The sequence below is a fragment of the Eleutherodactylus coqui genome, chromosome 10 (assembly GCF_035609145.1).
Source record: "Eleutherodactylus coqui strain aEleCoq1 chromosome 10, aEleCoq1.hap1, whole genome shotgun sequence".
NCBI lineage: Eukaryota > Metazoa > Chordata > Amphibia > Anura > Eleutherodactylidae > Eleutherodactylus > Eleutherodactylus coqui.
The window spans coordinates 84,954,444-84,977,649 of NC_089846.1; the positions used below are offsets into that span (position 1 = coordinate 84,954,444).

The following is a 23,206-nucleotide window of genomic DNA, read 5'->3' on the forward strand; positions in this document are numbered from 1 at the left end:
GCATCTCGAGCACCCTAATACTCGAACGAGCATCAAGCTCGGACGAGTATGCTCGCTCATCTCTACTCATTCATTGTTTTCCTGAGCAGTAGGGGCCTTGAGATAAACACTGTTCTAAACGCAGAGGATCTATAGAGTCTCCTGTAATGAAACACACTTGTGTATGGGGGCTTGAAAATTTTTACCAAAAAGTGATTGACCCCTTTAACTCCAATTGTTGCACATAGAAGGGATGGGGTCCAAAAGGAACAGTCTAAATTGACCTAACATTATGGTGCTGGGTGTTGGGAAAGGATATGTTGTTTATCTCCCTCTCCACTTTCGATGGACCACTCTTCACCTCTTTCGTAATCCTTCTGAAGATGGTCGTAGTACAATAGCAAAGGATAAGAAGCAACCAGCATAAAGGATTTGTGCTGCTTACAGATGGAGCAAACTTTAACTTGACACTTAAAATGTTAAATAAATTGTGGCATAGAACGTTTACTTGCCCATTAAATAGCTTTCCAATGGCTTTTGTTGTGTAAAAATAACTTGTTGCAGCCAGTTACCAGCGTTGGGATAAATTTTGTTACAACTGTGCAAGACACAGTACATAAAAAATACAAATGTATCCATAAATTCAAAAATGGAACTTTGTGTGTTATTTTGAAACTGTCCGCACATCTCTATAGTGTGCTCGGTGTTTATCCACCCCTCAGCATACACTTGTGCTATAAAATCGTGACGTTTCCTGCCCTGAAGAAAATTACACCCCTAGTTAAAAAAAGGGGGAAAAAGTCTGGAATGGCAGATCATTAAGTCACTGAAATACAATTCCCCTCCTGGTACGGGACCAGCCAGCTCAGTCGGAATTTCACAATAGCAGCTACTGCGTTCCCATTTATCCCTGCCTCGTGCACTGTCTTAATAGGAAATATGAAGAAGGAGGATAATCTGGAGGAGAGCGGGCTGCAAAGTGTACGTTTATCCGAGGTTTAGCTATCTTGTTGTCACCTTATTTACAATTTATTGTTTGTTTATTTTTATATTTCAGAATGATTTCCTGATTTGATACAATAACTTCCTTTGTGTAATATTATTTTATGCACATCTGGATAAAAAGTAGTTTTTGTATTTTTAAATTTTTTTTTTTTAGGGAGAAATATTAAAACCGAAGAAGAGGAATTTCAAGAAATATGCAGTTCTGGCGATATCTGTGTGCTTACTCATGGTTCTATCACTTCTTATGCTGCTGTTTTTGGTGAAGGATTTGTGGAAACAGGTGCCAGAAAAGGTAGGAGATGATTTGTGGTGACTCAAAATAGGAATATGCTTTTTTTTAGGGGAACAGAAAATGTTTATTTATGATGATTATTATTATTTTATGATTTTTATTACCTTTGTATTGTTGGCTTAACATTACTATTCAAATGAAACATTTTAAAGGGGTTGTCCTACTTCTAGGTATTGATGACTTACCCTCAGGATAGGTCATCAATAGCAGATCAGTGGGAGTCCATCATCTGGAATTCCCAGTGGTCAGTAAGCCGTTTTGCTGCAGGTAGCAGATAGCTCCGCACAGTGAGCAGTGGCTGGGTTAGTACTGCAGGCAAAGGATGCCTACCCATCCTTAGTTTATTCACGCTGGCCGATGATTCCCATAGCATTGCTATGGAAAGCGCCGGTACCTGTCCACAAGTGGAGAATCATTGCGAGCATGCTGCGAATTGCCCCGATTCTCCGCGGTCAGCCTATCTATTAGATAGGGCTGACCGGCAGAGATTCGTGTGCGGCTCCTGCTCCTGGGCAGCGGCTTCTGTGTCAGACCTTCCCTGCGGGATACCGCATCGCCTGTGGACAGCCGGCCTTACGTTTTCACTGTGAAATTCGCAGCGTTTTTTTCTCCAGGTGTCTATGGGACTTGTTAAGGTTAAAATCGCAGTGCGGCAACATCGCAATTAAACGCAAAATCGCGATTTTAACATTAACAAGTCCCATAGACACCTGGAGAAAAAAAATGCTGCAAATTTCGGAGTGAAAAAGAACCGTAGTGGGTAGGCACCCTTAGTCCTACTCAAGTAAATGAGACTCAGCTGTATCAACCCGGCCACTGTGCTACATCAACCCTACTACATCATCTCCTGTGGTGTAAGGACTGACTAACTGACAGAGGGGTGTTTTCCCTGGCCAGTCAATCAGCCATAATGGAAGTGCATTTATTCAGGTCCACCTCTACATGGGTGGTGGTTATTGTCTTGCTGAGGTGTGTTTGGTGAAGCAGCAAACTTCTTTACCTGTAGCTATTAAGACTATGTTATATACATTGTTCTTCCCCTTTCCCCCATTTAGGGACAGACTTGACCCCCTAGGTCCCTGATATGGGGCCGTCCTTATTGCTTCTAGGCAGGTCCGCCACAGCAAAGTTAGTTAGGGATAACCTTCCTATTCCTATATTTCTGTTACCGCTATGTGCCTTATCTTGTTTTCTCATGTTTACTGGTACAATGTATGTCAGGATTAGTCCTTATTACATCTTGGCCTGATGTGTTGGTGTTATCCATGAGGGGCCCCATACTTGCGCCTAGAACAAATGTAACAACACCATTCTATGGCCAAAAAAGGAGTTCTGGAAAACCTCTTAAAAATTAATAATCCTGTACACTACAGTTGAAGCAATCATTAGCATGACTGGCGCATCGTGATACCTGGATTTACTGCATTGTAGTACATTGTAATTACCAGAACATGTTATGTTTGCTACATCTGTAGTTGGTAAAATCACCAACATGATAAATGTACTTCGGGTTATATTTATGTAGTATGGTGCTCATAGAAGTTTATGAGGCTTAGCAATGATGGATGTTTTTTTCTGTTAGACCATGTAAGAAAAAAGTGGCATGTTGGAACAGATGACATTACTGAGGCGCCATATGGCTGCACATGGGGTGCCAGCAGCTCTGTAGTGAGGAGCCACAGGGAGTCCGTGTGCCGCTCTACAGGTTCCCTGGATACCAAAGAGCTGTATGGTGGCAGCACGGAGATAATAATTAATGATCCAACGGATTCCATAATCGGTAATCACAATAGTTCCGTGCATGGTGCTAAATACAACTGATGGGCATCTGCACCACTGGTCAGCCGGACACATATCAGTCATACAGTAACATTTGTGTGGTATGAGTTTAGTTACTGCATGCTACTCGTTGTCCTCTTGTCTTCTTATGTGGCCGGTTCACCACCATTTGCCCCTTCTCAGATACCAGCATGCAGGGGTACAACTGCTGCACCCCCAGAGTGTGCATACAACACACAGATGAATGAGCGTGTTTTCTCATCTTGCATTCTCCTCCTGAAATATTTCAGCAATTAAATATTTAAAAATTCTCCAAATGTCTAATAAACTGAAGAGAAATTTAAGCCTAAAACGAATGTTCCAGTAAAAACGACTCCATAAAGTTTTATGGCGCCGCGTGCTCACTCCCCGAAATATCTGCTCGGTTCCTCTCAGCCCCAAAGTTCTGCAGGCGGTTCAGATTACCTCCAGCGTGATCAATGCATTTTCCAGACTTTTCCATGTGTCCAGCCAGGAGCTCGTGGAAAATAAAATGTGAAGCGCCTCGTAAGACTAATGAGCAGTATACCTGTACTCAGTGCTATAGCCAATGTATACCCAGTGATGTACCTAATGCTGTACTCAGTTCTATACCCAGTGATGTAACCAGTGCTGTACCTAGTGCTATACCCAATGATGTACCCAGTGCTATACCCAGTGACGTACCCAGTGCTGTACCCAGTGCTATACTCAATGCTGTACTCAGTTGTATACCTAATGTTGTATCCACTACTATACCTAGTGATGTACCCAATGCTGTACTCAGTTCTATACCCAGTGCTGTACCTAGTTCTGTACCCAATGCTATACCCAGTGACGTACCCAGTGCTATACCCAATGATGTACCCAGTAATGTACCCAGTGATGTACCCAATGCCATACTCAGTTCTATACCCAGTGCTGTACCCAGTGACGTAACCAGTGCTATACCCAGTGACATACCCAGTGACGTAGCCAGTAATGTACCCAGTGCTGTACCCAGTGATATACCAAGTGACATACCCAGTGACGTAGCCAGTAATGTACCCAGTGCTGTACCCAGTGATATACCCAGTGCTATAGCCAATGCTGTACCCAGTGCTATACCCAGTGATATACCCAGTGACGTAGCCAGTAATGTACCCAGTGCTGTACCCAGTGATATACCCAGTGCTATATCCAATGCTGTACCCAGTGCTATATCTAATGCTGTGCCCAGTGACATACCCAGTGCTCTACCCAATGCTGTACCCAGTGCTGTACCCAATGCTGTACCCAATGCTGTACCCAGTGACGTACCGAGTACTATACCCAATGCTGTACTCAGTGCTATACCCAATGCTGTACTCAGTGCTATACCCAGTACTATACCCAATGCTCTACCCAGTGATGTACTTATTTTTATACCCAATGTTGTAGCCAGTGCTGTACCCAATGCTGTACCAGTGATGTACCCAGTGACATACCCAATGCTGTACCCAATGCTGTACCCAGTGCTATACCCAATGCCGTACTCAGTGCTATACCCAATGAGGTACCCAGTGCTGTACTTAGTGCTATACCCAATGCTGTGCTCAGTTGTACACCCAATGTTGTACCCAGTGCTATACCCAGTGCTGTACCCAGTTGCATACCCAATGTTGTATCCAGTGCTATACCCAATGCTTTACCCAGTGCTGCATCCAGTTCTGTACTGAGTGCTATACTTAATGCTGTACTCATTTGTATACCCAATGTTGTACCCAGTGCTGTACTCAGTTGTATACCCAATGTTGTACCCAGTGCTGTACTCAGTTGTATACCCAATGTTGTACCCAGTGCTGTACTCAGTTGTATACCCAATGTTGTACCCAGTGCTGTACTCAGTTGTATACCCAATGTTGTACCCAGTGCTGTACTCAGTTGTATACCCAATGTTGTACCCAGTGCAGGGCTTGTAGGTTTAGTAATAGGAAATAGTTATTCTTAGAATCATCTTTTATATTAAATAGGAGGTCACATTTTGTTTTTTAAATCACCCATGCTGCAGCTAACCACTAGGGAGCGCTCAGGAGCTTACTGCTTCATTATGGACTTTAAAAGGGGTTTTCCAGGGAGAATACTATTGATAAGGTATCCTCAGCATAGATCATCAATAGTTGATCTGCTTGGGTCCGTCGCTCATCACCCCCACCGATCAGCTGTCAGCGCCACCATAATACAGAGGTCGGATCTTTATCAGCGTTTTCAAACACAGGTTACTGCATTCATCAGCGTTTTTCAATGCACGCCATCATTCTGATGGATGGTGAGGTCCATTAAAAAGCGTGAAAGCACGCCAAAATAGAGCAGTGCTTGATAATCACGGCATTAGAAGACGCCGCATTCTAGAGTATATCTGCTTAGTCACATTGAAATCAATGGGAGCGTTGTACGGCGATTAGCATGGTGTTCAGAACGCAGGGGGGTAATCGTGGTAAAAAGTACATGTGTGAGAACGGCCTTACAGTAGATCTGTCCTTTAATTAACCCCTGAATGGAAACCACTGGGCAACACTGAGGAGTTGCTTTAATAACAATTACACAATATTCTTAGGCCACTTTCAGATGAAATATGTCCGTAATGTGGATCTGAATCCGGAATGTGTTACAATACGCTCGCCATAATGTGATTTTTAGGAGTGCTTGGTCTTCTACATAGTTGCTAGGAGCATCTCCTCTTCCTTCCAGCCCTGCAGGATTTTTGATCGCTCCGTCAGCAGTAACAGAAAGTCCCAGTAATAACACTATGAAAGCAGAGGTGTAACTTGAAGCTCCTGGGCCCCAATGTAAAACCTGTAACAGGGCCTCCAACTATAATGCTTTATTAATAGTACTGGGCTCCCTATATGGAGAGGAGAGGCCTTATGGGCCCCCTAAGGCTTCTGGGACCGGGTGCAACCGCATCCCCTACATCTCCTTTAGTTACGCCCCTGTATGATAGGCATTTGCTACAAGAGATTGTATCTTCTAATATACTCTGCATATTCTTCAGATATGTAGGTTCTCCTCTCATCAAACCAAACATAGCAATGACCTTTCCAAAACGCACAGATAGCACATAGTGATGGCATCATACCATATTACAAACTCAGCTTTACTACATCTTCATCTAATAGCACTGACAATTTGGAGATTTGAGCTACCTAGATGAGGTGCGTTGATACTTCAGTTCCCTTCCATCACCTTCAGTGCAAGGTATGCATCCTCTATAGCTACCCCCCTCCCCCCCAAATAGGACCAAGTGTACCTGTCTGCACAGCTTGTGCCATCCAGGGTGTAGGCAGGGACACACTGGCACCGTGAAATGTGGTGTGTGCCAGGGAGAGCGAAGGGCCTGAGAACATTTGTGGGTTTGTCCTGGCTGCCAAGTATTTCTCAGCTCAGTCCCAGTCAGTCTCTTGATTCTGCATTCAATACAAATATTTGAGGGCTGAAGTTTCGGGGTCGGCAGAAGCTTCATTCTATAGAAACCAATGTGTCTAGACGGCTGGAAGGAGCTAATGGCCTCTGTTCGAGCTTGGGTGAAGAACTGACAATTCATGGTTTCAGGATAGGCAGAATTAAAGGGATCATGCAGGATTAGCAAGAAAGGTCTATAAAAAAAGTAAGGGTTTATCACAAACGATTTTTCTGTCCAATTTACGGACTGAAACAGTCGGTATGATATCGGATGGAAAAAAGCTAATTATTTGAAATGGATATATTCACACTTGCAATTTTTTAATTGGGCAAAAGTCCCCAGAAAAAAAATAAATAAATAACACATCCAATTTGGTGTAAATTTTGGACAAAAATGTCTGACAGTGCGAGTAACAGGAGGAGGTAAGTATAAAAATACCTCCCCGGGCTCCCATTAACCTGCGCTATGAGCACAATAACTTAGATATTATGGTGCTTGGAGTTGGTGATGGGTTCCCTTTAAATATCAGGTTGATGTTTGCTACAACTGTACCCTATGTAACCTTGAGCTCATGGAGTCCCCCGGTCTCGCGGTCTATGTATAAGAGCTTCTTCAGATGGGTGCATGCACAAATACCCTCGCCGCTGTTGAGCGTATTTACGCATGAACCTGTCAAAGGTTGTTTTGTTTTTTTAATGTTCAAACTTCACGCTATTGCGTGTGAAAAAAAACCTGAAAAATAGTTTTTATAAATGCGAGAAAACAGGGCAGGACCCATGTGTGAGAAAGATAGAGCAAGGCCTGTGTTTTCTCAACCGTAGTAATATGGGGCAAGAATTGCGCTAGTGAAATCAATGGGTTCAGCTCATCACGTTTTACGCAAAACGTTAAGAAAACAAGGCCATCTGAAGAAGCCCTCCCTGGGCTGCTGGTCGTTCTCCTGCACCGCCGCCATCTCCTCTTCCTCCTTTGTATCCAGGTTTTGAAACCTCTGAAGTGTTTTGTAAACAGTGACTGAGGAGTGCAGACCGATACATTGTATCTTGTGCATGCAGGGCTCGGCACAGGCTGTGTGCAGCCTACAGCTGGAATCTATTAGCTTCTTGGATGGTTTTCATTACGTTGGACATCCTGAGCAGCTCGTACCGGCGAAGAAATGTCGCGGTTGTGTCAGTGATGGAGCCGTCCTCACCGACCCCGCTGAGAGCTGCGCTGCGTTAGCTCTGCTTCATTAGGGTCTGGCAGGTGTACAGTGCAGGCTCACTGAAAGCAAAGCTGCATTACAGAATCTGAGGCACTGAGGAAAGGAAAAATTATTCACGGAAATTGCTGGAAATTAAAAAAAAGATTTGTCAAACATTTTAAGTGCACGCCGAGCTGTAAAAAAGCGCTGAATACATTATAAGCCATAGGCCTTATTCACAGGGCGTATTTGTCATCAGTATTTTGTGAGCCCAAACCAGGAGTGGAGAGAAAGTATAAGGGCTTATTCAGACGATCGTATATCGGCCGGGTCTTCACGGCCGGACGATATACGGTGTCTCTCTATGTACGGGGAGGAGGCTGGAAGTGCAGTGCTCTGAGCTCCCGCCCCCTCTCCGCCCCTCGCCACTATTTGCAATAGGAGGGGGAGGGGCTAAGTTTAGGCACTTAGCTCTGCCCCCGTCCCGCCCCCTCCCATTGCAAATAGTGGCGATGGGCGGAGAGGGGGCAGGAGCTCAGAGCACTGCTCCCGGATCTTTTAGCCTCCTCCCCCTGCAGAGAGAGATGCCGTATATCGTCCAGCCATGAAAACCCAGCCGATATACAGTTGTCTGAATAGGCTCTAAGGGAAAGATTTGCACGTCTTGCGTAATTTGGACCTGTTTCTGGTTTTGGCTCACAAAATACTGATGTGCAAATACGCCGCGTGAATAAGGCCTCAGGCCGGCTTCACACGGGCGAGAAAATCACGCGAGGGTTGTCTGTTGCGCAACGCACAAATCTTGCACAAATATGAACCCTATTCTTTTGAATAGGGTCATACACATGAGCGATTTTTTTGTGGTGCCATTGCGGCATGTTCTATCTTTCTGCATCCTCTCACATCGCACTGCCCATTGTTTTCAATGGAGGAGGTGGCAGCATTGCACCATGTGCTAGGTGCGCATGATGCGAGGTCTCCCATGGAAAACAATGAGAGAAGCTCTGCAAACTTCCGCTGCGGCTGACAGCTGGTTCCCTGCATCCCTGAAGAAATGCGAGGCTTTTTTCATATGAAAACACCTCGCATCCTCGGGGCTTTCCCATGGATGGCGAGGGCGATATTGGGTCGCGATATCGCCCTCGCCAGTGTGAAGAAGCCTTTTATGACTTGTCATCCACCCTTTCAGGCTCCTGTATAGCAAAACTGCTTACTCAGGGCTCTTATACACTTGCGTTTTTTCGCGTTGCGTTTTTGTTTAAGGCGAGTGTCAATGGGACTTTCTAATGATAAAAACGCATCATAAAGCACAAACCTGTGATGCGTGTTTAACATTAGAAAGTCCCATTGACAGTGGCGTTAAAAAAACGCAGCGTTCATGCAACGTTAAAAAAAACGCAAGTGTGTGGGAGCCCTTATGCAGAGATGAATCCCCCTCCCCAAATTGCTTCCTTGACATATTTGAAACTCAGAGGCCCCACAGAGCATCTCACCCAGCTTGACAAAACTTAGGAAATGCAAATCTAGCTAAGTCCTTAAAAATGGCTTCATAATTTGTTATTCAGAAGTCTGGAAAAGCTGTGTGCTCACCACCATGGCCATGTCGGTGGAACAGTCATGGGTTTTGGGGCTGTCCCACTTTCCCAGGAGGACATCCTGCGAGGGAGATCAGGAATGGACTAAAGCAGTGTTCCCCAACTCCAGTCCTCAGGGACCGCCAACAGATCATATTTTCAGGATTTCCTCAGTGTTGCACAGGTGATGTAATTGTTGTCAGTGCCTCAGACATTACCACAGGTGTTCTTACTATAGGATATCCTGAAAACATGACCTGTTGGTGGTCCCTGAGGACTGGAGTTGGGGACCCCTGGACTAAAGTAAAGAGCAACCGGCACTCCGCCTCCCTGCAGCTCCAGTCACACAGTCACTAGCGGGTTGTGTGATCAGCTGCCATCTAGCATGTGATCGCTCTGGCCAAACACAGCTGTGCCAATGCTGATTGGGCTACCTGGAAGTGAGTAAAGGACGAGAGCAACAGAGATTCGCTTAGGCAGGAAAAAAAATCCCAGACTTAACCCCTTAAGGACCAGGGTGTTTCTCTCCTAAAGCATCTCACACTTTCAAAGAATTATATCCATGTGCTGGTTCTAAGGTCCTATTTTTTTGCAGTTTTTTTCTTTTGTGACATATAGGGCTGTTTTTTAATATTTTTCTTCTGCTTTTTTACTTTTTATTTGTGGTAAAATGCTAAAAAAAATTTAATTCATGGTTTATTTTTTTACTTAGGGTATTTACAGAAAAATAAAGTACAGGAAAGTGTTTATCATTTTGTTTAGAATGTTTTGATGTACAATCTTTGTCAAAATAATCCCACCCATAGAAGGAGTTCTTTAGCAGCAAAACTCAGCATGCAGTTACACTGTAGTGGCCCAGAACAATAGGGGCCCTCCATAACTGTATGCATGCATTTGTCTATGTAATGTCAGCGTCTTCTGTGTTGCATGAATGATGTGTATTGCACTGAAAGAGTTAACTGTCTGGTATGAGAGCTGACTTTCTGGAAAATGTATCTGTTTGTTTGTCATGTGACCTTGTGATATATATGTGCTTGCAAGGTGCATGAGAGGGAGTTCTGAGTTCCATTCTGGGCTTGAAAGAGAGAGGAGTTCTGCAAAAGCACCATGCAGGCACCTTCAGCCTGTGTGGCCCAGAATGGAAGAGACCAAAAGGAGTCCACAGCCTGCCCTGGGCCTGCTGTACCCAGGAGACATGAAAGTACCCCTTCAATGCTAAGAGAATGAGGAGCCTCCATGCAGCGCACCCTTTTTCCAAATGTAAGTGTTGACCGGTAGAGAGTGTAAGAGAAGAGAGAGTGTTGCCGGGACCAGGGCCCAAAGATAACAGGACTGTGGTTTCTCCTGTTCACCCGTGAATCCTCCCTGTCACACCACTTTGAAGTTTGCACTGTGTTTTCCTACTGGCATGTATTATTAAGTTGTGCCAAGTAAACGAGCTTCACCGGCCGTTCCCGGTTTGGCTCAGAAAGTTAACTCCCTGTGTATGGACTCTTTATTACCAAAAACTAAAATCACCACAGTGGAAGGTATCAGCACCTCCTAACAGTCTGGTCAGACACTCCTCTCTACTGGTGGGCTGTCGAGGGTCCTGAGCACAGTTGCCTTGTGTGCCCTCACACATCCACTGGTCCCAACACCTTCTAACAGTCTGGTCTGAACGGCCCGGTGGGGAACAATTGATCAACACAACCGTTCAGCTTCTCACATCCCAATAATGCGTCCCCTCTGGTAATGGGGTGACATCTCTTCTCTGCATCGTAGAGGCATCTAGTGGTCAAAAAGCTCTACACAAGCGGAAGAAGAGGTCACTACACACGAGGAGCCTCTGAAAGCCTTTTATAGGCCATGGGGGGAACCACTTTTAGGACTTCCGGTGACAAGACCGTTCATCTAATCACCACAACTCTTATTACATATCTGCCTGAGATGGAACGGCAGGACGAGCTTTACAGTTAAATGAAAACGTTATCTAGGGGCCGGAGTATTTTTTACAATGAGTGTGCTTACAGAATTGCCCCTCTAACAGAAGATATCACACAGCTTCCTTGGAGTCTAGAGGGGTGAGTAGCAATGATTCTCAGCAGGGGTGTGTGTATGTGTATATGTGTGTATATATATATATATATATATATATATATATATATCTCTGAGGGCACTGGCGCCCAAGAGCCTTCTCCATATAGGGAGCCCAGTACTATGAATAAAGCATTATAGCTGGGGGCCCTGTTGCAGGTTTTGCATTGGGGCCCAGGAGCTGTAAGTTACACCTCTGGCTGAGGGTGATGATTTGGCGACAGTTTTTGTCATTTGGTTTCCATATTTTGGCATTGGGATTACAGTAGTCCTCATTCTCCTGGACTGTGTGTAGGTGTCGGACGAGGTGATTCACTGTGTTGGTTTTTTTGGTGTCGATAATTCATTTGGATACTTTTGTCTTGGATCAGTCAACTTGTTTATTTTGTGTTTTCTTTTCTTTTTTCATGTGATGAATACAGAAAGCGCCGGGCAATATTTTAATTTAGTTTTAGCTTTTTTTCTGATTTTCATCATCACTCTTATCTTATGTTATATGGTACCTGCATACATCCATTAGCTGATACCAATACAGCAGCTGGGCTTGTTACAATGTGATGTAGAGTAGGAGCTCCCTGCTACATGCACTGAAGAGACGAGTGCCCCATCCTACAAGGCCCCGCCCCCTCCAGTGATGTGGCTAGTATGTCATCAGCCCAGATTGTGTCCATTGGGAAGCATGCACTCTTCCTTTTGACCGGGGTCATGATAAAGAAGTTGGGGCCCATCAGACTAATTTGGAAAAGACTGGTGTCGGCTTTTTCCCTGTGGGGGAATACGGGAAAGGCCCTGTTAGGGGAGAGGGGGTTGTGGAGGAGCATGCTCCATTTGTTATTCCCTTGATTTCTTATTTAGTGGTCATTTAAGATTACTGTTTTTGTTCCTTTTGCATGTAAATGTATACAATTTTGTGATCAAGAGATTACTTGTCTGGAAAGGTCCTGAAGGTTCTGGAGCACTACATAAAGTAATTTTATGCAGAGTGCACCAAAATAAAATTAGTAGACCTCATCTGGAATACTGTGTCCAGTTCTGGGCGCCCCACTTTAAAAAAGACATAGACAAACTGGAGCAAATTCAGAGAAGAGTTACCAAGATGGTGAGTGGTCTGCAAATCATGTCCTATGAAAAACGGTTAAAGGATCTGGGAATGTTTAGCTTGTCGAAGAGAAGGGCGAGAGGAGGCTTAATAGCTGTCTACAAATATCTGAAGGGCTGTCACAGTGCAGAGAGATCAGCCGTATTCTCATCTGCACAAGGAAAGACTAGAAGCAATGGGATGAAACTGAAAGGGAGGAGACACAGATTAGATATTAAACAGTGAGGGTGATCAATGAGTGGAACAGGTTGCCACGGGAGGTAGGGAGTTCTCTTTCAATAGAAGTCTTCAGAGGCTGAACAGACATCTTTCTGGGATGATTTCGTGAATCCTGCACTGAGCAGAGGGTTGGACCCAATGACCCTGGAGGTCGCTTTCAACTCTAACTCTATGATTCTAGGATTCCATGAGAAGGGAGGAATGGCTGCCGGTGTGGATTCTGTACCAGGACCCCTGGCATGGCATTGCATGCTGAAGAGAGAGGCAGGAATGGCTGCCAGCTGGGTTCTGTACCATATCCTCTGGCACGACTTACATGCTGAAGCCAGTATCCGACCTAAAACTTCAGTGAAAGAGTGTCTATCTATCTGGAAATCCCCATGAAGGTGAGAAGGTATTGTGGAGAAGACAAACATCTACCGCAAACGCATGCTCAACGACTGCCAAAAACGAGAGACAGTAGAGGGTTGGCCACGGACTCTAGTTGTTGTAAGTCTCATGTATCATGTCTGTTTGCTTGACTTACAAGGAATGGTTGTTGTTGACTGACCTGTCGATCACTGATACGTAATCCTTTGGAAATCGGAGATCGATATTATTGTATCTTGTCACCACCAGGAAGCAGGGGGTTTGACAAGGCTTGGATGCAGGAATGCCGCTGTCGCACCCCTAGCTCCCGATTGGCTGTATAGCAGAAGGTCCTAGCAGCGTCTGTATGGATTTTTGGCTGCCCTGCAGGGTTCAGGTAATTTTTCCTGTTAGGCTTACATTATTAGATGTATATACATACTTCCATTGAAGCCTGTATAGCTAATAATGTAAGCCTACCAGGAAAAGTAACCCTAACCCTGGAGGGCAGCCCAAAATCAATAAAGACGCTGCTGTGACAGGGGAGCGTTGATGCAGCAGAGCTCAGCTACTCCCCTTCACAGAAGCCTCCCAGTGGTGCATTCCCTTCTCAGCCCCCACCTGTGTATGGCAGCCGCAGCACCCGGGAAAACTGACAGTGGGGCTGCTAAAGAGATCGCTGGTGGGAGAGGACAGCCACCGGGAGCGGGGCCACTACAGGGGAGACGAGGAGATTGACAGCAGGGACCGGAAGTGGGAGAGGACAGTAGGCAGCAGTGCGCCCAGTAAAGAGGAGAGTGACAGCGGGAGCAGAGGTGGGAGAGGACAGCTGCCGGGAGCAGGGTTAGTAAAGAGGAAATGGGACCCTGGTGTCTGCTACTGCTCCCCTGCCTCCTCTACCTGCTGCACCTGTCAGCACCAGTGCTGATTCCCGGTCCAAATTCTCTTCCCTGACACCCAGCCGAGAACTTTCTCAGTGACTGCCAGGACCTGCGAGGCTAAGGAACAGGAGGCAGCCACTGGCCAATCAGGAACAGAGGGCATCACCACCCTGTCAATCTTGTCTCCACCACTATTTCCTGGTGGTGACAAGATACAATAATACCTTGGAGATCCCCAAAAATCCTCACATGTGGTGCTACAAAGTCGCATGGCTTTGTAGCGCCACATGCGACCTTGTAGCACTACAGAATCGTGCTATCACCACAAGAAGACGCAGCGATATCGCATGGACTAGCCATGCGATATCGCTGCGACTTTCTCGCGGTGATGACGTGTTGCCCGTGTAAAGGAGGACTTAGTTTTGAAATCAAATAACAGTAGAATATTTATTTATTTGTTTCTTTATTTTTCTTTTGTGTTCTTTCTTTGCCCTTAGCTCCTTCCAACAACCTTCTTTCTATTTTATCGAATGTTCATCTCATACATGAAAACCAATTTATTCATGCAGGTGAGCAATTTTTAGCCGTGTAAAAACATTGCGACGGAATTAATAGGACATCGGCGACCGAAAATGGCGACTGATTTTATGTGCAACCAGAAGTGATAGGTCTTGCTCTATCTTTTGCCAAGATACTCAGAAGGCTCCCATAGACTTCTGTGGGAGCTATAAAAAAAAGGGGGGGGGGGAGTTTAGCTGCATCCAACATGGGGAAAAGACAGCTGGCTTTATTCACCTATTATAAGTCATCCCGAGGATTTTTGCGCTGCAGCGTATATTTTTGCCAATACACTGCAGCCGCCCATGGGAATGGATGATAAAATGCGTCTGAAGCTTGGCAGTGTTGCCACTGTTGGCACTATTCTTTATTCACATGATTTTTGGCTACTATGTGGCCAGCGTGAAAACACAACACTTGTGTGAAAAAGGCCTCATATTTGTAAGAACCTCCCCCCATTTGTGTTTTGGTCATAATCTTTTGTAAAGTATGTCCCCCACTGTCACTAAGGAAGGGGTGTTTAGCTCCACAACGTCTTATTTCTGCTGCATAATAGTAAACCACAGATGTTGCGCTAATACTTCCTTGTGTTCGTGCTTCTCTAAAGAGTTGTGCCTTACACCCAATTTTTAACTGCTAACTGGCTTAATTAGACAAACTGATATCTCTGAAGGAGGACTTGGGTTACACTGGAATGCTTAAAGGGGTTGTCCCGCGCCGAAACAGGTTTTTTTTTTTTTTCAATAGGCCCCCCGTTCGGCGCGAGACAAACACAAGGGATGGGTTAAAAAAAAAAAACTGTTTAGTACTTACCCGAATCCCCGCTCTGCGGCGACTTCTTTCTTACCTTAGCAAGATGACCACCGGGATCTTCACCCACGATGCACCGTGGGTCTTCTCCGATGGTGCACCGTGGGCTCTGTGCGGTCCATTGCCGATTCCAGCCTCCTGATTGGCTGGAATCGGCACACGTGACGGGGCGGAGCTAGGAGGACCAGCTCTCCGGCACGAGCGGGCCCATTCACCAGGGAGAAGACCGGACTGCGCAAGCGCGTTTAATCGGGCGCCTAGACGCTGAAATTAGACGGCACCATGGCGACGGGGACGCCAGCAACGGAACAGGTAAGTGAATAACTTCTGTATGGCTCATAATTAATGCACAATGTACATTACAAAGTGCATTAATATGGCCATACAGAAGTGCTGAACCCCACTTTCTTTCGCGGGACAACCCCTTTAAGAGTTTTCAAAAAAATTTTCAGCAGTGTGTTTTATGTATCTTTCCAACTGTACCAGCTTTGTAACTGACTATGTAACCTTGTGAATGAAGATATAGAAGGTGTTCATAGAGCAGATCTGTAACCTCCGCAGGCCCAGCTCCAACATTTGCAAACCTTCCCATCTCCTAAAGTGGATCTATTGACTTTGCATTTCTCACCAGTTAAGAACATTAAATGTGATTCTTACGTTATTCCTAAATTTACTTTCCCCTCTGAAGCTTTCTGGTAATTATGCAGTAATTCTTGCTAAAGGTGCACAGTTTTACCATTGAAACGCTCTTCTGGCTCCTTGTCTTTGTCCCGTAATTGCAGCTCACCTCCACCGTGCTGATTGTAAAGATATAATGGCTTTTCCGCCAAGTCTATATCAGCTATCTGCATGGACCACGAGGTCAGCGACAAGGTCAGCTATAATACAATGTCTGCTGCGCGGGAACAGCCTTCAAAGGAGATCTGATATGAATGGAAGCGGCTCAGAAATGCAAAGTGATTACCGGATAATTTCAGTAAGAGCTCGAGAAGAGGAATTAAATCACACACAAGTCGTCTCTGAGCCGCCATGACGGGTAATTTCTAGACGGTCGCCAATCAGTAGGAAGAAGTCATTTTAACATCCGAGTGGTCTTCAGGACAGATGCGGGCTCAGTCGTCTATAGTGCCATATCTGGCCATTACAGAGAATATTTGGATTCAGGACATTGAAATGTCTATTTTGCTTTTCAACAACTTTTTCCCCGTGGGTAACGTACAGTGAAATCAATTAACAAAGGGACTTTAAGTATTTTTTTTTACACTTTTGATGTTTTTTAGTATGTTAGTTTTAGCTTTCTCTTTTTATTCTAGCTTTCTCTTTTTATTCTATCTACAGTTGCAAGAACAAGTAAGTGAACTTTTTGGAATTACCTGGATTTCTGCATTGGTTACTAATAAAATGGTTGGATTGTTATCTAAGGAACAATTATAGACCAACACAGTCAGGGATGGAATTCTGCTGTAGGATGCAGCTAAATCACAACAATGAGGGGGTTCAAAGAAGGGCAACTAAATTAATAAATGGAATGAGAGGACTGGAATACCCAGAGAGGCTATCACAATAAGGATTATTCACCCTGGAAAAAGGACGGCTAAGGGGTGATCAAATAACTATGTATAAGTACATGAGGGGACAATACAAGGATCTCTCCCATGATCTGTTTATACCCAGGACTGCGTCGGTAACAAGAAAGCATCCACTACGTCTAGAAGAAAGCGGGTTTCATCACCAACACAGAAAGGGGTTCTTTACTGTAAGAGCAGTGAGATTGTGGCACTCTCTGCTTGAGGATGTGGTGATGGCAAAATCCATAGAGGAGTTTAAGAGGGACTAGATGACTTTCTAGAGCGCTACGATATTACAGGATATAGACATTAGGTGACCAGGGGGGTTGTTGATCCGGGTCTTACGGTCAGGTAGGAACTATCAAAGGTTGATCTAGGAATTATTCTGACTGCCATTAGGGAGTCGGGAAGGATTTTTTCCCCCAAATGGGCTAATTGGCTTCTGCCTCTTAGGGTTTTTTTCTTTCTCTGGATCAACAAGGGGGTTGAAACAGGCTGAACTAGATGGATATTGTCTTCATTCAGCCTAACATACTGTTACTATGTGACCTATCTTTGGTGCACAATGCGCAGGAGTTTCTATAAACTCCTATGGGAGCAGGATATCATGGGGGGCGGAAGTGGGAGGTTAAACATTCTGATTGTTTAGTTTAAACTTCTAAACAACAGGAATGTGAGATGAAGGGAGATAAGGGGGAGGGAGTGTGCCAGAAGCACATTTTAAATGTCCCGCTTTAAGCTTCTGTTAGTCACCACCTTCATCGCCCCGGGGCTTCCCCTCTTCCGAGCAGGGACTAGTAAGAGTTTTTAATGGGATATTTAAAACTTGCTGTGCAGCTGTGCCCGAACTCTGAACAGCAGCAGAGAATGAACAATTCCCCAAATCAGGAAGAGAAGGAATTTCCCTGCAGGGGAGAATGAGGGAATCCCAGTAGCAGGGAGAGAGAGGGGGTAGGGCTAAAAGGCTTCCCCCGGAGTGGGGGAGAGAGGGCATGGTTAGATGGAACCACCTTCTAGCCCCGTCCTGTTTCTCCTTGCTATAAGGGAATGCATGGGAGATCCCTTCTAGCCTTGCCCCTCTCTAGCCCCACGCTCTCTCCTTGCTATGGGGGAATCCCTCAGGGATCCCCTCTAGCACCACTGTCTCGCTCCCTGCTGTGGGGGAATCCCTCGCAGATCCCCTCTAGCCCTGCTCTCTCTCTCTCTTTCCTTGCAATGTGGGAATCCCTTGGGGATCCCCCCTAGCCCCACTCTCTCTCTCCTCCAGGAGCAGCAGTGCTTTTTTTAGGCAACATGCTGCTCCCGATCATTTGAATGCACAATTTTCATGCTAATTAAGCTCGGGACTTCTGCACAGAAAAATTGCCCATTCACACGATTTGTTGCACTGCTAGCCGCAAAACTTCTGCGTGATTTGCATGCTCCTTTCACATCTGTGCTGGGGATTCCACTCTCCTGCTCCATTAAGGGAGCAGGAAAGGGAAATTGTCTGCAGCTGAGTGGCTCTGTCTGTGGATGGAACAGAACAGCGCTGGGTGGAGCCCATTGATTATAATGGATTCCGCCCACTTTCCAGCCAGCTGCCCAGCTTTTGGACAAATAAAAATGTGCAAGCAGCAGTTTTTTTCCTGTATTTTCTGCGGGATCTGCAATGTTCCAATGTAGATGTGAAACCGGCCAAATCCCACTAAGGCTGGCGACACACGGATGTATTTTGGCTGTATTTATGCATCCGCAATACAGCTGACTGTCCTGGTCTTACCACCAGTCTCCTAATCTAAAGTCCGAGCACAATAGTAATCCATGATGTTCAGAGTTTGGGTCCAGAGACCTGCGGTCAGGCCGGGACGCTTGTCCATATTACGGACACATAAATGTAGCCAGTAAACACTCGTGTAAAATACAGTGGATGCAACCTGCGACAAATCTGCACCAAAACCCGCATTATTTAGGTGTGAATTCGGCACTTGCTGTATATTTGTGGGGATTTTCCACTGTGGAAAGCCTGCAGCAAAGGCAGCTTGTGTGACGGCACCCTACCATTAGCTGCATGCAGCAAAATCCCCTCTGCTACATCTACATGCTGTCATCCATTAGTCTATCCTCATTTCCCTCGCACGGCCATATCTGTCTAAGGAAAGTTTCACCCTGACAATTAATTACAAGCACTCAGGGAATTAATATTTCCAGGCCAGGACTGCTGTGCAGAGATAGACGATGTGGCATCGTCCCCGTCACTCCGGAGCGCTGGCATTATGTACTTAACAAAGGCGCGCGTGGTTAGCGGGGCGTCTCGGAGCGCAGAGCCTGATAAGGAGATTGTTAGACAAGAACATGCATCTGATTTCTCTCCTTCAGCCATCACCCGAGGCTCCCAACAAGCTGTTTTTATTTGTCAAATTAATTCATAATCTCGTTCTAATTAAGGCATATTGCAAAATCAAAACCTGTTTAGAGACTGTAATTACATTAGGAGGCGCGAGCCGGGCCGGGGGAGATGTGCAAACTCCCAAATCATCCCGGGTACACGCTGCCTATGCTGCAGAGGATGGATGAGGGGGGTATTAGCAATCAAGGAGGACAGATGTGCGACTACTTGATGACTGTCAATCATCCGGTTAGGAAGGGAAGACACCTGCTGTACGGCGCTTACCGCCATGACAGCTTTAGGACTCCTGCACACGGGTGTATATGCGCGTGTAAAATATATCCACACAATATGCAGGGAACCCATTAAGTTCAATGAATTTTGTGTGTATTTCAGTTGCACAAAAAAAACAAAACGCAGCATGATCTATTTTTCTGCACAATTGCGCACCAAAGATCCCCATAGAAGTCAATAGGTGGTGCAAGAAGATGCATAATACACTGACAAAACAGGGAAAACAGGACAAAAACTGAGAGCCAGGATGAGATTTCATCGCCACTCAATTAGAGAGGAAAAATGGAATTACCTGAGGTAAAACATTTTTGTGGTCACAGACATGGCACAGAGCAGATAAGAGTTATCATACTGAAGGGCGACTTCAAGTCACAGCGTCACAGAAGAATTTGGCAGTATAAATTTATGGCCATATTTGATACCCTCAAGAATTGAAGGAACCTCTGCCTGTGATTCCTGCATAAGTGGAAAATATGAAAGGTCTGAAGGAGGTCAAGACAGGTGTCCTCTTCCCAACCATTGTCTGTTTTTTTGTTTTTCTCATAAAATTTCAAATATTGATTGTACGAATATTGCCATCCAATAGGTGGTGGTGCAGAGCTAGTATTACCATCTTTCCATGTGCAGTTCAAATAAAGATAAGATACCTCATAAAACTGTCACATTCCTCAGCTCAGTGGACTGATTAAGCATCTATGTCTTTGCTTAGATTGGTGTTAGTTCAGATTTCTTGTGTGAACATTTATTTAGGTCAACACTGGTGTCCCCCTCCCCTCTGCATTTTTATGTTATAATTGCTGATTTTGGGAGGCAGTACAGCTGAGGGGTTGTTACAATTTTATCTAGGGTGTGAGTTCCAGAATTTGCACTCCAGACTGATACATTGTAACTAGCAGGATAGGAGAGATTGTGCTGCTGATGCTTTTACCTTGCAGATACTTGTCTTGACTGGACATGATTGTAGCAAACCCTCAGCTCTGAGAAGTATTAGGTCTGTACAAGGAGTTAGTCCGCGTGTTCATTTCTGCATCACAATGTTATCCCTATGGAGCCTGAATTCTGCACCTGTTTAATTCTGCGCATCTTTAATTCCCTCAGTAAAAAAGCTTTCTGCTGCAGAAATACAGACGTCTTACGGAATTGTTGTTGCAGATTTATAACCTACAGGAGATGGAATTCCACAACTAAAGTCTGCGTAACATGCATTTCACAGTTAAAATGCAACAAGATCCTCACTAAATGACAAAATCCACTTTTGCACTGCGTCCTGCAGACAATTCCGTCCTGTGCGAAAGGTCCCTAAACACGCTCCATTCACTGACAGCAAGCTAGTATCTTGAAAATAAGGCAGAATTGACTCATAAAGTTCATTAGAAAGCTGCATCACATGACACCATTGACCACCGTGGTCTGGGGTCCACTACGGAGTCCTGTCATCTACATTGGGGAGCCGGGCGGGCTGGACTATTCGATTGCCTACCCCGCCCCCAGCCAGCACCTCTCCATTCCCAGCAGTTGGGGAGCAGATGACCCCACGGCTACATTACTCATTGGTTTGTGGTTTCCTTGGGAGAATCTAGCAGGAACATTTTGGGGTTTCATCTTGCAGTCAGTTATTTCTTGCTGATAAATGCTGCGGTAAGTCGGCGAGCAGTCTGCAGACGCTTCGTATATTTAGTAAGCGGCGCCCGCGGCTCCCAGTTTTTTTAATTTAATTTCTCCCATAAATCATTTTGTCGGATCAGATTGTAAAATATGGAGGAGGCAGAACACAGAACGTCCGCAGCTCGCAGGCTACCAGCATAGCAATCACCCAACATAGCGGCCCCTGCGTCACAACATCAGGAAGGAAATGGGAAGACTCTATTAACCCTTTTGGTGCCCCCCCCCCCCCCCACCCCAAGTTCTGGTATCAGTAGGGTAGGAGCCTCACCGCTCTGTTCTGTTCTGCCTGTCACCTCTCCTATGTCAGCGCAGCCCTCCTGAAATAGGAACCTTCTCCCACATCAGCATACTCATCCTGAAATACTCTGAATTAGGGCTTAGTCAGACGGGCGTTTTTTGCCGCGATTTGCGGATCGCATGACGGATGCGCATCCGCAAATCGCGTGACCGGTGCGCGCAAGTCGCCCGCAAATCGCCCGAAAATCTGCTCCTAGCCGCGTTTCATTAGAAACGGGCCGGAGCTGTCCAGCGCATTGCATTCAATGGAGACGGCAATACAGCCGTCTCCATTGAAAGCAATGCGCTGCGGGCGAGCCCGGGATGAATTGTCGGTAAGGGCTTAAATATATAAGCCCTTACCTGCAATTCATCCTAAAATGTGTTAAAATAAAAAAAAATTGCATTCTCACCTTCTGCCGGCAGCTCCGAGCGGCCGTCCTGCAGTGGGTGTGAAGGGGGTGTGAGTCAGACCTGCCCCCTGATTGGCTCAGCGCTGAGCCAATCAGAGGCATGCCTCACTCACACCCATTCATGAATTCATGAATGGATGTGAGTCAGACCTGCCCCTGATTGGCTCAGCGCTGAGAGGCAGCAGTCACTCACCCATTCATGAATTCATGAATGGGTGTGTGAGTGAAACCGGCCTCTGATTGGTAAGGCTGTGACCAATCAGAGGCAGATCATTCAGCAGGCGGGGATTTTAAAGCCCCGCCGTCTGAATAGTGCCGAGAAGCAGTTCAGGAGAACTGACAGCGGCCGCGGCTGGACTCCGGCTGCAGCGGAAAGGTGAGTATACATTTTTTTTTTTATTTGAACACATTTTAGCATGAATTGCAGTGAAGGGTTTATATATTTAACCCCTTCCCGACAATTCACCCCGCGCACGCCGCCAGCCCATTGCTTTCAATGGAGCGGCTGTATTGCCGCTCCATTGAATTCAATGGGCAAACATCGTTCTTCTCTGCCACAGCTGTTACAGCTGTTCTCAATGGGGTCGGCGCTGCTGCCGCCGGCCCCATTGAGCGCATATACAGAAGCGAACAGAAATCGCAGATCACAGATAGGTGCGATCTGCGATTTTTTTTTTGTTCTATAATTTTTCGGACAAGCGCATAAAAAGCGCTCATGTGTCCGATACCATTGCGAAGCAATGGTTTTAAAAAATCGCTGGACGCATGCGCAAATCGCGGCAAAAAACGCCCGTCTGACTGAGCCCTCACTCTGTAACTCACAGCCTGGGACCTCCCATAGATCAGTGCACCACTTCTAAAATACTCTGTGCTGCTGTTAGAGCCTGGTCCCTCTTCTATCAGCACAGCCCACCTGAAACACTCTGTGCTGCGGGGGACATCTCCTCCTCAACTATGTACCATCCAGCCTCCTACAGGTCATCAGACTCCTCAGAAATACTCTGTGCTGCTGGAGGAACCCCTTCCTTCTACTGTGTAAGGGTCATTCACACGAGGGACCTAATCGTCCAAAAATTCTGTGCACAAAAAAAAATCACAGCTAACTGCGCAAAAAAATCGCATGAATGGACGATTTCCTCAATCGAGTCCTGAGCCTCATTAGTGTGAAAATTGCCCTGTCACACGATCTGGAGCTGTGTGTAGCAGAAAAAATGTGCTGCTGTTCGGAATTCCCTCGGTCAGTAGAAACCCTCCTAATGACTTCTAATGTCATAAATAAAGGCACCTGTCTTCTTTTCCGAGCGTTGAATGCAGCTAAACTCCCTCCCCCTCCTATTTTTTATAGCTTCTATAGGAGTCTATGGACACTCCTGCGTTGTG

The 23,206-nt window shown here is 45.7% G+C and overlaps 1 protein-coding gene across 1 annotated transcript in view; it reads left to right on the forward strand.

Moving 5' to 3' along the window:
- Positions 1-838: 838 nt before the first annotated feature.
- The window catches only part of TNMD (tenomodulin), an 81,162-nt gene continuing 58,794 nt past the window's right edge, over positions 839-23,206 (forward strand). The window contains exons 1-2 of the mRNA XM_066581433.1: positions 839-960; positions 1,139-1,276. Coding sequence (XP_066437530.1) covers positions 919-960; positions 1,139-1,276 — 180 coding nt within the window. The 5' untranslated portion in view covers positions 839-918. The remainder of the gene's footprint in view (positions 961-1,138; positions 1,277-23,206) is intronic.